General features: G+C 46.1%; 1 protein-coding gene and 2 long non-coding RNA genes across 5 annotated transcripts in view; 1 reads left to right on the top strand and 2 right to left on the bottom strand.

Moving 5' to 3' along the window:
- Positions 1–12425, bottom strand: part of LOC103362250 (uncharacterized) — a 20891-nt gene that overhangs the window by 2177 nt on the left and 6289 nt on the right. The window lies entirely within an intron of this gene.
- LOC103362249 (uncharacterized) overlaps positions 4846–12425 on the top strand; it is an 11589-nt gene continuing 4009 nt past the window's right edge. Inside the window, exons 1-2 of the long non-coding RNA XR_520452.1 lie at positions 4846–4994; positions 7458–7461. This is a non-coding gene — a long non-coding RNA (uncharacterized LOC103362249). The remainder of the gene's footprint in view (positions 4995–7457; positions 7462–12425) is intronic.
- foxp3b (forkhead box P3b) overlaps positions 5714–12425 on the bottom strand; it is a 21026-nt gene continuing 14314 nt past the window's right edge. For all 3 annotated transcript variants that reach the window (XM_008288551.1, XM_008288550.1, XM_008288552.1), the window contains 7 exons: positions 12137–12224; positions 11403–11471; positions 11092–11239; positions 8064–8140; positions 7502–7603; positions 6841–6962; positions 5714–6204 (listed from right to left, as the gene is read on the bottom strand). In XM_008288551.1, coding sequence (XP_008286773.1) covers positions 6147–6204; positions 6841–6962; positions 7502–7603; positions 8064–8140; positions 11092–11239; positions 11403–11471; positions 12137–12224 — 664 coding nt within the window. In that variant the 3' untranslated portion in view covers positions 5714–6146. The remainder of the gene's footprint in view (positions 6205–6840; positions 6963–7501; positions 7604–8063; positions 8141–11091; positions 11240–11402; positions 11472–12136; positions 12225–12425) is intronic.

The raw sequence follows: 12425 nt of genomic DNA, 5'->3' as shown, positions 1-12425 counted from the left end.
ACAGACCCCACAGACGTTCCCGTACACCTGTACAGACCACGTGCATCAGGCAGTCAGCCTGTTTCCTTTCCTACCGCTGTGAACTCAGCCTGGACAACCCGCCACCAGGCTGCTGACCCTGGTGTCTCAGTTAGCAGCTGTTGAGCAGTTCAGGAAATCTTTGGCCTGACTTTTTACTGCTGGTCTTTGTCCCTGCTGTTTTCTACAACTAACCAGCGGCCCCTGCATGCCCAGTGCAAGGTAACGGCTATGTGACATGCGCTCTGAAACATGCTAGCATGCACACAGATAGCTTCTGAAACACTGAGACACTTGTTTGGCATCACTGGAGCTTTAGTGTGAATGAAGTTTTAGACATTAGAGAACTGCATAAGGAAGGGTTACCAGAGAGCCCTACAAACCAGACCACCACAGTGTCTCCAAAAGTAAGAGCAGCACACCTTTGGGGCGTGGTCCAGGTACTGCTTTCCAGCTGACAGATGGCTGAGTAATCTGAACTTGTTGTCCTGCAGAACATAGATGCCCTGAAACACATGACAACAGCATCAAGGCTGACAGAGTGAACACAGCACAGAGCAGAGAAGCAGCAACGCTACCGACAGCTCCACTCATCAGCCACATGATGGCCGACCACAGGTTGGGACACACTTGGCAGCAGTCGGTTCCTGAAGCTGATGTGTTGGAGGAAGGAACATGGGCAGAACCTGAGTGACTTTGACAACTTTGAACTCAATGGACGGTCAGACGACTGGGTGAGGCGGGGTGTGACCTGTATGCAGTGGTTAGTAGCTACACCGATCTGTCCGAGGAAGGACGACTAATGAACAGCACCTGGGTGACGGCCTGTGTGGTCCAATCCTGTAGGAGTGCTACTGGGCACAAGAACCTTATTGCCTAAACATAACCAATCAAACTGCCAGTGCTGATCCCTGTCCAACTCTGAATGTGTCCACAACGGGCGCCTGGGTATCAGAACTGGAGCTGAAGCAATGGAAGAAGGCGGCTGGTCTGATGAATTACACTTTTTCTTTTGCATCATCTGGATGGCCAGGTACGTGTGTGTGTGTCACAGACTCACAATGAGACACACGGCTCAAGCACAGTAACACTCCCTGAGTCACCAGCATCTCCTTACAAGCATTCAGTGTGTTTGTTAGGGCCCGTGGTGTTGGTGGCGTGCTGTCATGTGGACCTGTGACCATGGTGTGTGGAGATGACCTGTGCAGGTCCAGCTGTGGCTGGTTGAGAGCTGCTCCAGGACACCAGCTGCCAGTCATCTCAGCTAATCAGCCTGGAGCTTGTTCTCCCCGCCTCCAGTCACGTCTGATTGGACCAGCACCACTCCTCCTCCACCCAGCAGTCACCACACCTGGCTATAAAACCAACCAGAACCTCTCAGTCTGGCTGGCTGGGGTTCAGAGTGAACAGTCCTGGTTCCTCTCGCTCTGTGTGTTTTGGGTTTTTGGTAACGTAGCTTCTGCTGGCAGCTGCTGACTCGGTGGGAGTTTGAGAGTCTCAGTGGAGACGATGACTCCCGTTAGCAGCTGGACAACCTGGTGAAGAAGTTCCTCGTGTCCTGTGTCTTCATGTTCTGTGTTTAGAGGCACCAGATTGTTTCAGTTTCTTTTGTTCTCTGTGGATTCTGCTGTCAGGTTTTGGCTAAAGAGTTTAGTTTTGTTAGCTAGCTTCACAACTCTGTTAGCCTTCGTTTGGTTCTTTGATTTGTAGCAGCGTCCTCCATCTTCCTTTGTATCGTCACTGTTCTGTTCATCTACATCACTGAGCAGTAAACTGTTACCTGAACCATTTCCATCTGGGTGTTTTGGTGACATCCAGCTGACAGAGGCGGGATCCTAACAGGGTTTTACATGTTAGCGTGAGCTCAAGGCCTATTTTTGGTCTATTTTGTTGTTGTTGAATTTGGTGTACAACAGCTTTGTGGTTGTAAATGAAGAGCAGCAGCAGATAGACGTGTTACAGCCACCCGTCGGTTTTGCTCTGAGACGCTGGTGCTCTAGCGCCACCCAGTGGTGCTGAATGTTGCATACAGGCCTTTAAAGAACTGGACACATTCAGAGGGTCGGGGGTCCACGCCTCCAGGGGCTGCTGTGGGTAATTACTGTATCTACCATAGATGAAAGCACCGGTTACATATGAGTAAAACAATATGCGTTGTGTCAGCGTTTAGCAGCTTCACCGTGTTGATGCGTAGCGCTAGCCACAGAGAGGTGGTGCTACCTGGTGATTGGTTCGAAGGTTGTCAATTTGCTTCTTAAACACACAGGTCCAGAAGTCTTTGCATATGAACTTCATGATGTCCAGCTCGTCTTTGAATCGCGCCGTGTCTTTGGTCAACCTGGAGAAAAGCAAAAGCTGTTTCAATGAAGGACACAAGCATTCACTTAAATCTAAGCATTGTTGCCGTAACAAACAATTACAGAACACCTGATTAACAATAAGAGATCCAGTCAAAGGTCTGCTTGAAATATTATCGATTATCGACATACAAATGTATATCAAAAACGCTGACATAACTCGGCCTGGTTTCTGCCACACAGGTACACCAGGTGTCATTCTTTATGAGCGCTGACATATTCATGTGTATCATGCACTTTGAATTTGAGTTAATGTTTTGTGGACATTTGTTCTGGATCCATCATCACAGGCCTGCTGGTTTCAGATTAAACCAAGCAGAGCATCTAAACTGCAAAGGAATCCACCAACTCTGTAATGAACTAAGATCAGCGGTGGTTGAGTGGAAAATTAAAATGTAGATCTGATGCTTTTCACTATTAATTAGTTTCACACTGCATCTCGTCTATGATGACCAACGATGTCACCGTTTGCTCACTGATGTGACTCCAAACCAAACGTCTTCACTTCATCATTCAACAAACAAAGAAGAGCAGAAACTCCACAACTACACAAAACCATGGCAGGCCAAGGCGAGGACATGTAATCGGTTATAAAACCAGACAACCGCATGGATGGTAGCTGCTGATTCAGCAGTGAAGGAGGAAGCTGCAGGAAGCGTCGCCGGCCGAACTGAGCTCCTGATTCTCAGTGTTTACACATTCTAAGTAGAACCTTCATGCTGTCTGAAACACATGCAACAGCAGCACACTTGTCTTTATCCTGCACAGGTCTGTCCCCGTCCCGTGTTGCTATAGCGACCTGTTCATCCCAGAAAAGGAAAAAGGATTCAGCCGGTCCAAAGACCGTGACTTTATTTAAGTCCTACTTGTCAGGCTCGGCTGAGGAGCAGCACTTTGGAAGAACAGTGAGTCACTGTGATGTTCAGTGATGACGGCCACCTGCCCAGGACAGAGGGCAGCTTTCACACAGCCTGAGCTCCAGCCAGAGGTCACAGGTATCACCAAGGTGGTTATCAGCTTTCTTCATCAGTCAGACTTCCTGCTTCAGACTCTGTTCTCATTAAAGGAGGCGTTAAGGCGTCACGTGACTCTTCTTCTGCCCTGAATGAATCGATGACGAGCAGCTGCTTCAGTCAGCTCCTTGTTTTAATGGAGAACAATGAGGAACATCACCATGATGCTGCTACTGTAAACGGTGGAGACAGGAATGCTGGTAGAAAGTGTTCAACGTGTTCATAGAGAATATTTAGTGATGCAGCCGCTGGTTTCCAGCTGACAGCTGCACGTTAAACTTCACCTTCATACATTTAAACCTGATCTGGTGCTGAAGCTCATTCAGGTCTGACTCTGTCCCAGAATGCAGGAAATCACTTTAACTTTTGGCCCAATCAGAGTGAATCAATGTTACTGATTGGATGTTCTCTGTGATCAATACCAGCAGAATGATCCATGTTCTGATCCGTTCTATCAGCTGCAGCAGCAGCAGAGGAAACGGACCTGACAGCAGATCAGAACCAAACATTAAAACATATTTATGTGCTTTCTGCATCACCGACTTACGATGTCGGGTTCCCATGGCAACGGGATGTTTACAGCAGGGCTGGACCTGAACATCCAAATATCCGAGTACTGGGTCGCTGTGGTGGTACATGACAACCTGCCACCACACACGCATTCTGGGCAGCACACGGAGTTCTGCTGAACAGAGTCTGTGCTGATTTTCATGGACAACAAAAAGTAAAACCCTCACATGCTGTCAGGAACACGCCACCTGTCTGCAGGTGACACAGCTCCTCAGGTGTTCAGAAGAACTTCATTCAGGAACTGTGTCGACCTCGACAGAGCTGTCACGACTAATTTCATCTGAATGCTTCAGTTCTGGACAGAGCAGCGTATGATCCAAACTTTATGGGGAACCTGGGTCTCCTGCTCCTGGACTCCTTCTCAGTCAGAGGAGGTCACCTCCAGCAGCTCCAGGTGGGAAGACTTCAGCGTGTCCTTGTATGAAATGTCTGGACTTCACAAACCTGAAAGCTGGGTTTAACTAATCTTTAGCCTCTGGGTTCAACCCGATCCAGGTGTCAGACGTGGAGCTGCTCTAATGTGGTCTACACGTGGAAGAATGAAGGTTTCATCTGAGGAGCTGGACGGCTCAGATACCAGCCCTTTAACTCTCCTCTTATCTGCTGAAGCTACCAGTACGGAACCAAGCCGAGCTCCTGCGGTCTCCCTCCTCTTACCGCTCTATCAGGCCCTGGCCCACTCTCAGGCCCATGTTCTCCAGCTTGGTGATGTTTCTTCCGTTCTCCTGGAAGCACACACAAAACAAGAGACGCCTGTAAGGTGCTGCACAGCTCCGGGTGAAGCTCCGACCACCGCCCGGCTGCTCACCGTGTCTCCTCCGTCGGCTGACTTGTAGATGTAGTCCACCAGCTCGCTGTGGAGGAACTGGAAAGGAGCCTCATCTGCCATTCTCCTTCTTCTCCTTCTTCTTCTTCCTCTTCCTCCTCTGAGGCCGAGGTGTGTCAGCAGCTGCTTCACTGGAGGACGGACATCCCTCCACCGACACTGACGGCCAAACAAACCGCGACACTAAACAAACGCTGCTGCTTCCTGGTTGTTTCTTTTCTGGCCGCAAAGAGCGAAAAGCTGCTGCGGCAGTAGCGGCAGTAGCGCCACCTGCTGGTCCGGAGGAAGCACCGCACAGCCGCCCATTGTCTCGCCCGACTTCCTTCAGATCAGCGGTTCCCCAGATAAGACACGTCAGGATGCTTAATGTCTCATTAACAATAACTCTGCTGTTCATCATTAATGTGTTGATTCCACAGATTCAGCGCTTTACGTTAACGCCTTTTATTTTCTTTTGAATGAATGAATTGAATTTATTTCGAACAAATGAAAAAGGAAAAAATACATAAAAACAAAAGAAAATAATTTTAAAAAGAGCATTAAAAACAAAAATAATATCTCATAATCACATCATAATATCAACAAGTCTGAAAAAGGAGTGGAAGGAATTATAAACTTTTAATTTTGACAGCCTGAATTTACATTCATTTGCTAACTTTAGGCTTTATGGTGTTTTTACAATGATCTGGCAGCCCGCTGAAATGATCTTGGGACCCCCATGGGGGTCCTGAACCCCAATGTGAGATCCACTGCTTTATTTACTGAAGCATTTATGCGACAACATAGTTCACCCTGTCAGATATGGTGTTCGCTGTTTACTGTATGAGGCACATTTGTGATGCTTCAAAACACCGACCGCTATCACCCCAGACTGTATACTCTAGTTTTATGTGCGTTATTGTTGTGTAGGAAAAGAAGAAAAATGGAGATTAGAAGGTACTGACCCATTTTAATATTGTTTTTGTGAAAGTCTACATCTAAGTTTAAAGAGCAGATGACAGTACAGGAGGATGGAAACAACCCATGTCAGAGATATCCGACCTACTAACCTGCTCGCTGAAACAAACTGTCAGATCTGGAAACGGTAAAACCAGCATAATGACCAAACACCCACAAACGCTACCGTTATTTATTCTGCTGCGGTTCTGTTGGATTTACAAAGTACAAAAACCAGAAGCTGCCCGGTTTGGTTACAAAATACTGTCTCATTACAGATTATACAGTCACATTAATCAAGTCATTTGGAAAATAATAAAACATATAAACAAACAAATGTACAGATTCTTCATTTCTTGATGTGGTTCTCCAGCACATGTGGATGTGGCTCCAGCTGCTGAAGCCAAGGAGCAGCTCAGGTGGTGTTCAGGGGTCCTCGGGGCTGTACGTGGAGCAGGATGTGAGCCACTTCACAGGACAGTCCCTGAAAACACACACAGGTAGGCCTGGATTATCCACCCACACACCTGGACAGCTACCAGCACCACCGACATGTAGCAGCAGTTATACTACCTTCTGGTCCACTCAGAGGACGGTACGGTAGTTCTTATACTACCTTCTGGTCCACTCAGAGGACGGTACGGTAGTTATTATACTACCTTCTGGTCCATTCAGAGGATGGTACGGTAGTTATTATACTACCTTCTAGCCTATGTAGTAGGTCGGCATCTGCACATGAATAGTGCTGGTGAATATGCACATTGCTGAGTACAGTCCAGTACAGACATACACACCTCACCAAGTGAACTTTCACTCTAGCTTATTTTTTAGTTTCTATCAGTTGGCCTACACTCGCTGCTAAATTTTAATGTCCTGAATATAAACCGTAGTCGAGCTTTCTTCTGTCCCCTGTATAATGTGCCTTCCTTGTTCAACTTCCTGTCTTTCTTTCTATCTCCTCCTGTCCTTCCTTATCCAACCATTTCTTTTCCCAGCTCTCTCTGTAACTTGTAATCTTGACTGTCGGGAGCCGACGACCAAAGACAGGGTTAGGGTGGGTTAGGGTTAGTTAAACAGTGAATCTCAGTGAGCGACAGACAGATGTGGACGGTGTTTGTACCTGTGATACTTCTGTCCCTTCCTTCTTTGGTACTCTCTTTCGTCCACTGTCCACACTGCTCCTTTTCCTCCCTCCACTCGCACAAAACACTTGTGAAGGCTCAGGTTGTGACGTACTGCATTCTGGGTAGAGGACACAGGTACAGTCGTTTACTGTCAGCAGGAAAGCGTGTGTTCTGTTAGATGGAAACTGCATGTGAGGCTGTTCCTTAGTCCAGTCTGTTACTGACTGACGGCTCACTTTGTGGCTACCACGACAACATCACATTTTTTCATTTCACAGATTTGTCATGCCCTCATTGGTCGATAAATTGGACCTCGGGAAAGTTCAAAAAGTCACAAGATCAAAATAGATTATTGGTAATTGTGAATAACTGAAATCTGGAACCAATATACCTTTAAAAAATGTGTTGACAGCACGTGACAGCAGAGAGACTGTCGTTCAAAACAACGACTGACTATAAAGGCTTTGAACATGGAATCATAGGAAACTACATTTCTACACGTTTCTGCGAAAATTAAATAAAAAAAAACCTTGACCTCATGTGACTAACAATTTGAAAAGGTTTGAAGAAAACATCAGACCTTGAGCAACATTTTCAGTGGATTAGTCCTGAGCTCAGTTCATTCTGTGGATATGAGCAGGTATCAGAGTGGGTTACCTTCCAGGTAGCAGTGTTGTGTCTGAAGTAGAAGAACATGGTGGTGAACCAGTTGTAGATCTCGTTCAGAGTGCGCTGCTTGTCTGGAGACTCCAGGATAGACTGAAACCAGTCAGACACAAAGAGAAGCTCAAAGAAGGATAAGCTGTGATGAAAACTGACAAGTGAGCGACTATTGCAAGAGTTTGTTGCACATAAAACATGAATGTCACCGTCCACACACACCTGGCTGCAGCTCAGCACCGTTTAGCTCCAACAGCCTGTCTACAAGCATTTCCATAGTTTGGTTGTTTTTAATCAGTAAAGTTTGGCTTTTATCCAAATCAGTTCTTCTAATTTAGATTCATCTATTGGATTATATTATCTAGAGCAATGTTTTAGTCAGGTTAGTCCTGCCATGTGACTGCACATCTGCTCCTGCTACACATAAAAGTAGTAAAACTGAATGGTACAGTTTTCTGTAAAACACATCTAAAGAGTGTGAGCTGTGCTCTGTGGTGATATCAGTGACTGTCAAAGCACATCAGACAAACTGTAGGTATGACTGACGACACACACTCACCCATCGGATCAGGTAGGCGTAGGTGTACGGAGGCCTGATGTTGTTGTACTTGTAACACTCCATGCTGGCGACCAACTCTGGAAAAAACAACAATGATTGCATTTCACCGTCTGTGCCATCAGACACGCGTGATTTGGATTGTGTCCTTATTCATCTCATTTTCTGAGCTGCATTTGCTCTACAAGGAGCTGTCTGGAAACTCTGGTGACAAATTCTGAAGCAAGCAACAAACAGGAAGGTTCAAAGTTAGCTTGACTTTCATAAATTCTACAACAATGACATAGATGTCACATTAAGGGCATCATTCTCATGTAAGGACTGACATTACAGATTATTATAAAACTGGCGCGGTATCTGACATCCTACCCCGCGAGTCTTCAAGATCTGTCCCCAGGTCAAAGGCTGCATGTGGTTTGGGGTGTTTGGACAAGTGATCAGCTCAAAGGTTACCCAAGGACAGCTGCCTCATTGTCTAGAGGTTTCCATATGGTATGAATCATTGGCTCTTAGTTTGACACAAACAACTCCCAGAGACAAGCCAGCAGTGAAGTTTGTTCTGGAGGGAGATTGTTTTTGGCTTCGAATCCTCTCACAGGCGTTTGAGATATTAATAAACTTTTTTCTATATTGATAATGTCTTCATCATCTTCAACACTGGATACACTGATGCAAAAATACTGTTATTATTATTATTATCAATCCAAGATGGCCGCACGTCTCTCTGCTCGAACGTCACTCGTGACACTCGTGTTTTGTTTTGTTCTTAAACTCGACACCAATCTGTGAGTTGAGTCGAGTTGTTTTCACAAAACAGCATGTTTCGATCTGGGCCTCAAGAAACTAATTAGATCGATGGTTCTGAAGTGGTTCTGGCTGTGGTCGTGATGGTGGACACATCTTATGGCAAACCGACCGACCAGCTCAGGTCAGGACTGCACGTGAACTGAGACCGATCTTCAATGGTTTCGCCATCCCTGGGAGAACTGGATCACCTTCTTTTGAAGCGCAATTCTAAGCTATGATGGAGCCCGAAAGAAAAAAGGTTCCCTCCGTGTGGAACCATTCTGATCTTATATCGGCTAATCAGGTATTTGTTTTTATTTCCTGTTCCTAGAAAATCGCCTGAATGTCAACACATTGGAACAACTGATTTTTTTGAATAAAAATTTATATATATATATAAAAATCCCCTTCTTGCCTCAAAGACAAACACATCAGCATCCTCACATCCACAACACTTTGATTTTCACGTCATGACACACGTTCACATTATTTATTGACTGAATATTTCAAAGATATCAAACATGTTTTAAACTAGATTAAGATATAAAATAACACAATATAAAATACCATACTTTACATTATATTATTGTGTATACTGGGTCATTAAATCATTATGAGCCTGTCCACTCGGTTGCCTGTAAGGACTGTTAAGATCCAGCAGGTGTCAGTATTGAGCAGCACAGTGACACAGGACCAGTGCAGTCTGGGTAACGTGCCACAGCGCTTCATGAGGCCTCATCTCCCCAAGTTCTAGTCTGGATCAGTCCTGATTTAAACTAATTCATCCACAGCCCTGCTGCACCGGCTTTCCTTCCTGTTTACGGGTGACGTCACTCATCATCATCACCGACTCCAGTGAGGGAAGATCCCGGACCGGATTCCTGCGGAGCTGACCTGGATTCAGTCTTGAGCTTGTTTTGGCTGCTTTATTCCCATTCAAAAGAATTAAAGGGATGGATCGTCTGTTGTTCTCGCTTCATGCTGCACTTTGTGCATTGGCTTTATCCAGTTCTGACACTGGAAATAAAAAATCCCGTCCAGTGCTTCCTGAGCTGGATGCAGGTTGTAGGGAGACGGGCTCAATGGAGAGCGCCAGGCTTTCTATCACTTCCCTGTCTGTCTGGCCAGTGTCATGAGTCTTCAAGACAGCTTTAACTTTACTCCAGATGTTCTCCATGATCATCATCTCTACACCTTCATCCTCACTAGGGTCATGGGGGGTTGAGTCTGTCCCAGCTGACTCAGGGTGAAGGCAGGTTCACCTGGACAGGTAACCAGTCTATCACAGGGCTACACTTACTTCATTAAAGTTCGACCCGGCTGAGCTGCAATAAAGAGGGTAGAGCACCACAATCAGCTGATGGTGTCCTATAGCATCCAACAACAGGTCTGTGTAGGGATTTAGACACCTCAAGGTCCAACGCTAACAACTCAAACTGCCTGCTCACTGCCTTAGAGAGTCGTACATTCACCTGAAATGTCTTCTTTGTAAAGACTGCAACACCCCACCGAGTCCTGTATACATCATAAGCACCAACATGAATATCTCTGTCAGCAACAGGCTACATGGCTAGCCATGTTTCTGAACAGGGCTGCAGGTGGATCAGTGGTTAGCACCGTGGCCTCACAGCTAGAAGGTCGCCGGTTGGCGTCCCGGTGAGGACACCCGGGATCTTCCTGCGTGGAGTCTCCATGTTCTCCCCGTGCAGCGTGGGTTCTCTCCGGGTTCTCCGGCTTCCTCCCACAGTCCAGAAACATGCTGAGGTTAATTGGTGATTGTAAATTGTCCGTAGGTGTGAATGTGAGTGTGCTTGGTTGTCTGTCTCTAAGTGTAGCCCTGTGATAGGCTGGTTACCTGTCCAGGTGAACCTGCCTTCACCCTGAGTCAGCTGGGATAGGCTCCGCCCCCTAGTGAGGATGAAGGTGTAGAGATGATGGGTGGAGGGATGCTGCTGTGACCTTGTCTGTTTGTCATTTGTGCTGCTGCCTGTCTTGGCCAGGACACAGGATTTTTAATCTCAGTGATCCTCCTCCTGTCACAAACGAGTCCTTAATGCCCAACAATAGCAATGAGAATGTCTCAGACATGATCTCATATGAATTTGAATTTATTATTAAAAACTATTACCTTCTGATTTCTGAGGTTTTATAGAAGATTAAATATTGTTCTAAATATAAGGCAGTTGAAAACCCAGCGGTGGAGTGGCTGTAGAACATCTTAGCGAGCAGATGTTCACGGTGTTACCTGGCAGAGGAAGGGCAGATCCGGCTGCTCTGTAGCCGGGTTGGACCAGGTCCTCCAGACGCTTAATGCCCCACTGTTGGACTCCGTCGGTCACATGAGGCTGGGGCAGGAACAAAGGGAGGCTGTACGGCCACTCTGAAGCTGCCTTCTGCAGGATACATGAACACACGCTGTCATTTCTTCTCTTTCCAGGAAGAAACAAAATCATACAAGCAAGTCTGAAAATTCTTCAAGCTACAAGAAGCTAAACTTTTAATCAAGTGAATCAGATTAAACGAACAGTAAGTCAAGAGTGAAATGAGCCAATATACCAAATCAGAGTATTTGTGTTCAGACAGATGAAGCTGCATCGCAATGAGTTTCTGTTTTTCCAGAATGAGCTGAAAAAAAAAGAGAAGATCCATGTTAGAAGTTTCTTCAAATTGGGTTTAAGTAGGTGGTCTTACAGCTCATGGCCTGCAGAGAGTCATGAGTGGAAGAGGTGTCCTCACCGGGACTCCAACCGGCGACCTTCTAGCTGCGAGGCCACAGTGCTAACCACTGAGCCACCTGCAGCCCTGCTTCATGATCATTTCTACAAATGTCAGATGTTATTATGGAGCACTTAGTAACAATAAGCGATGCGCTCTCGCTAGAAGTCACAGAACAACAGAACAATTTAAGAATCCTCACAAGCTGCTGCCTGAAACATCCTGAGATCATTCTGAAAACAGTCCAACAGCATCAGAGCCACTTTCTCTTTGTTAGAAGTGTGATAGTCACAGTTTATTTTTCTAAGTTTTATTTAATTACATTCTCTGCCTAAACATCTCTCTCTGGCCTGTTGATGGGGTGAAAACGTCTTTGTTCTTCTAAATTCTGATCCATAGAGTCCAGTTCATGTTGGCCTCACAGCTGAGAGAACATATGAAGAAAAGTAGCAGTGGGCTTAAATGAAAGTAACTGAAGTGTTCCAGTCCGGTGTGGAGGAGGTGGATTACATCATGACTTTAAAATTCTTTTCATTGGTGGTGGAGCTGAAGACCTGGAATGTTCTGATTCCCACCTGGCTCTCCATGCACTGAACGATGTCCTGCTGGACCCGCCACTGAGCAATGCTTCTGTCCCCGTGTCTGTGTTCTGAATGGAGATGCCTGGAAGACAGAACACGACCCGATGTGATGTCGTTGTGTTGACTGCAGAGACGGTTCTGGTGCTGTACTGAAGACTCTGTCTCTACTCCGGCTCTCCACAGGCACACCACGGTTTGGTTTGTTCATTCATGCTGTTCTGCTTTTTCCTTTTGTTGTGTTTTCACCGCACAGCACCATCACACACACACACACACACACACA

This window comes from Stegastes partitus, unplaced genomic scaffold, assembly GCF_000690725.1.
Source record: "Stegastes partitus isolate 25-593 unplaced genomic scaffold, Stegastes_partitus-1.0.2 Scaffold564, whole genome shotgun sequence".
Taxonomy (NCBI): domain Eukaryota; kingdom Metazoa; phylum Chordata; class Actinopteri; family Pomacentridae; genus Stegastes; species Stegastes partitus.
This window is presented reverse-complemented; position numbering and strand designations above follow the sequence as displayed.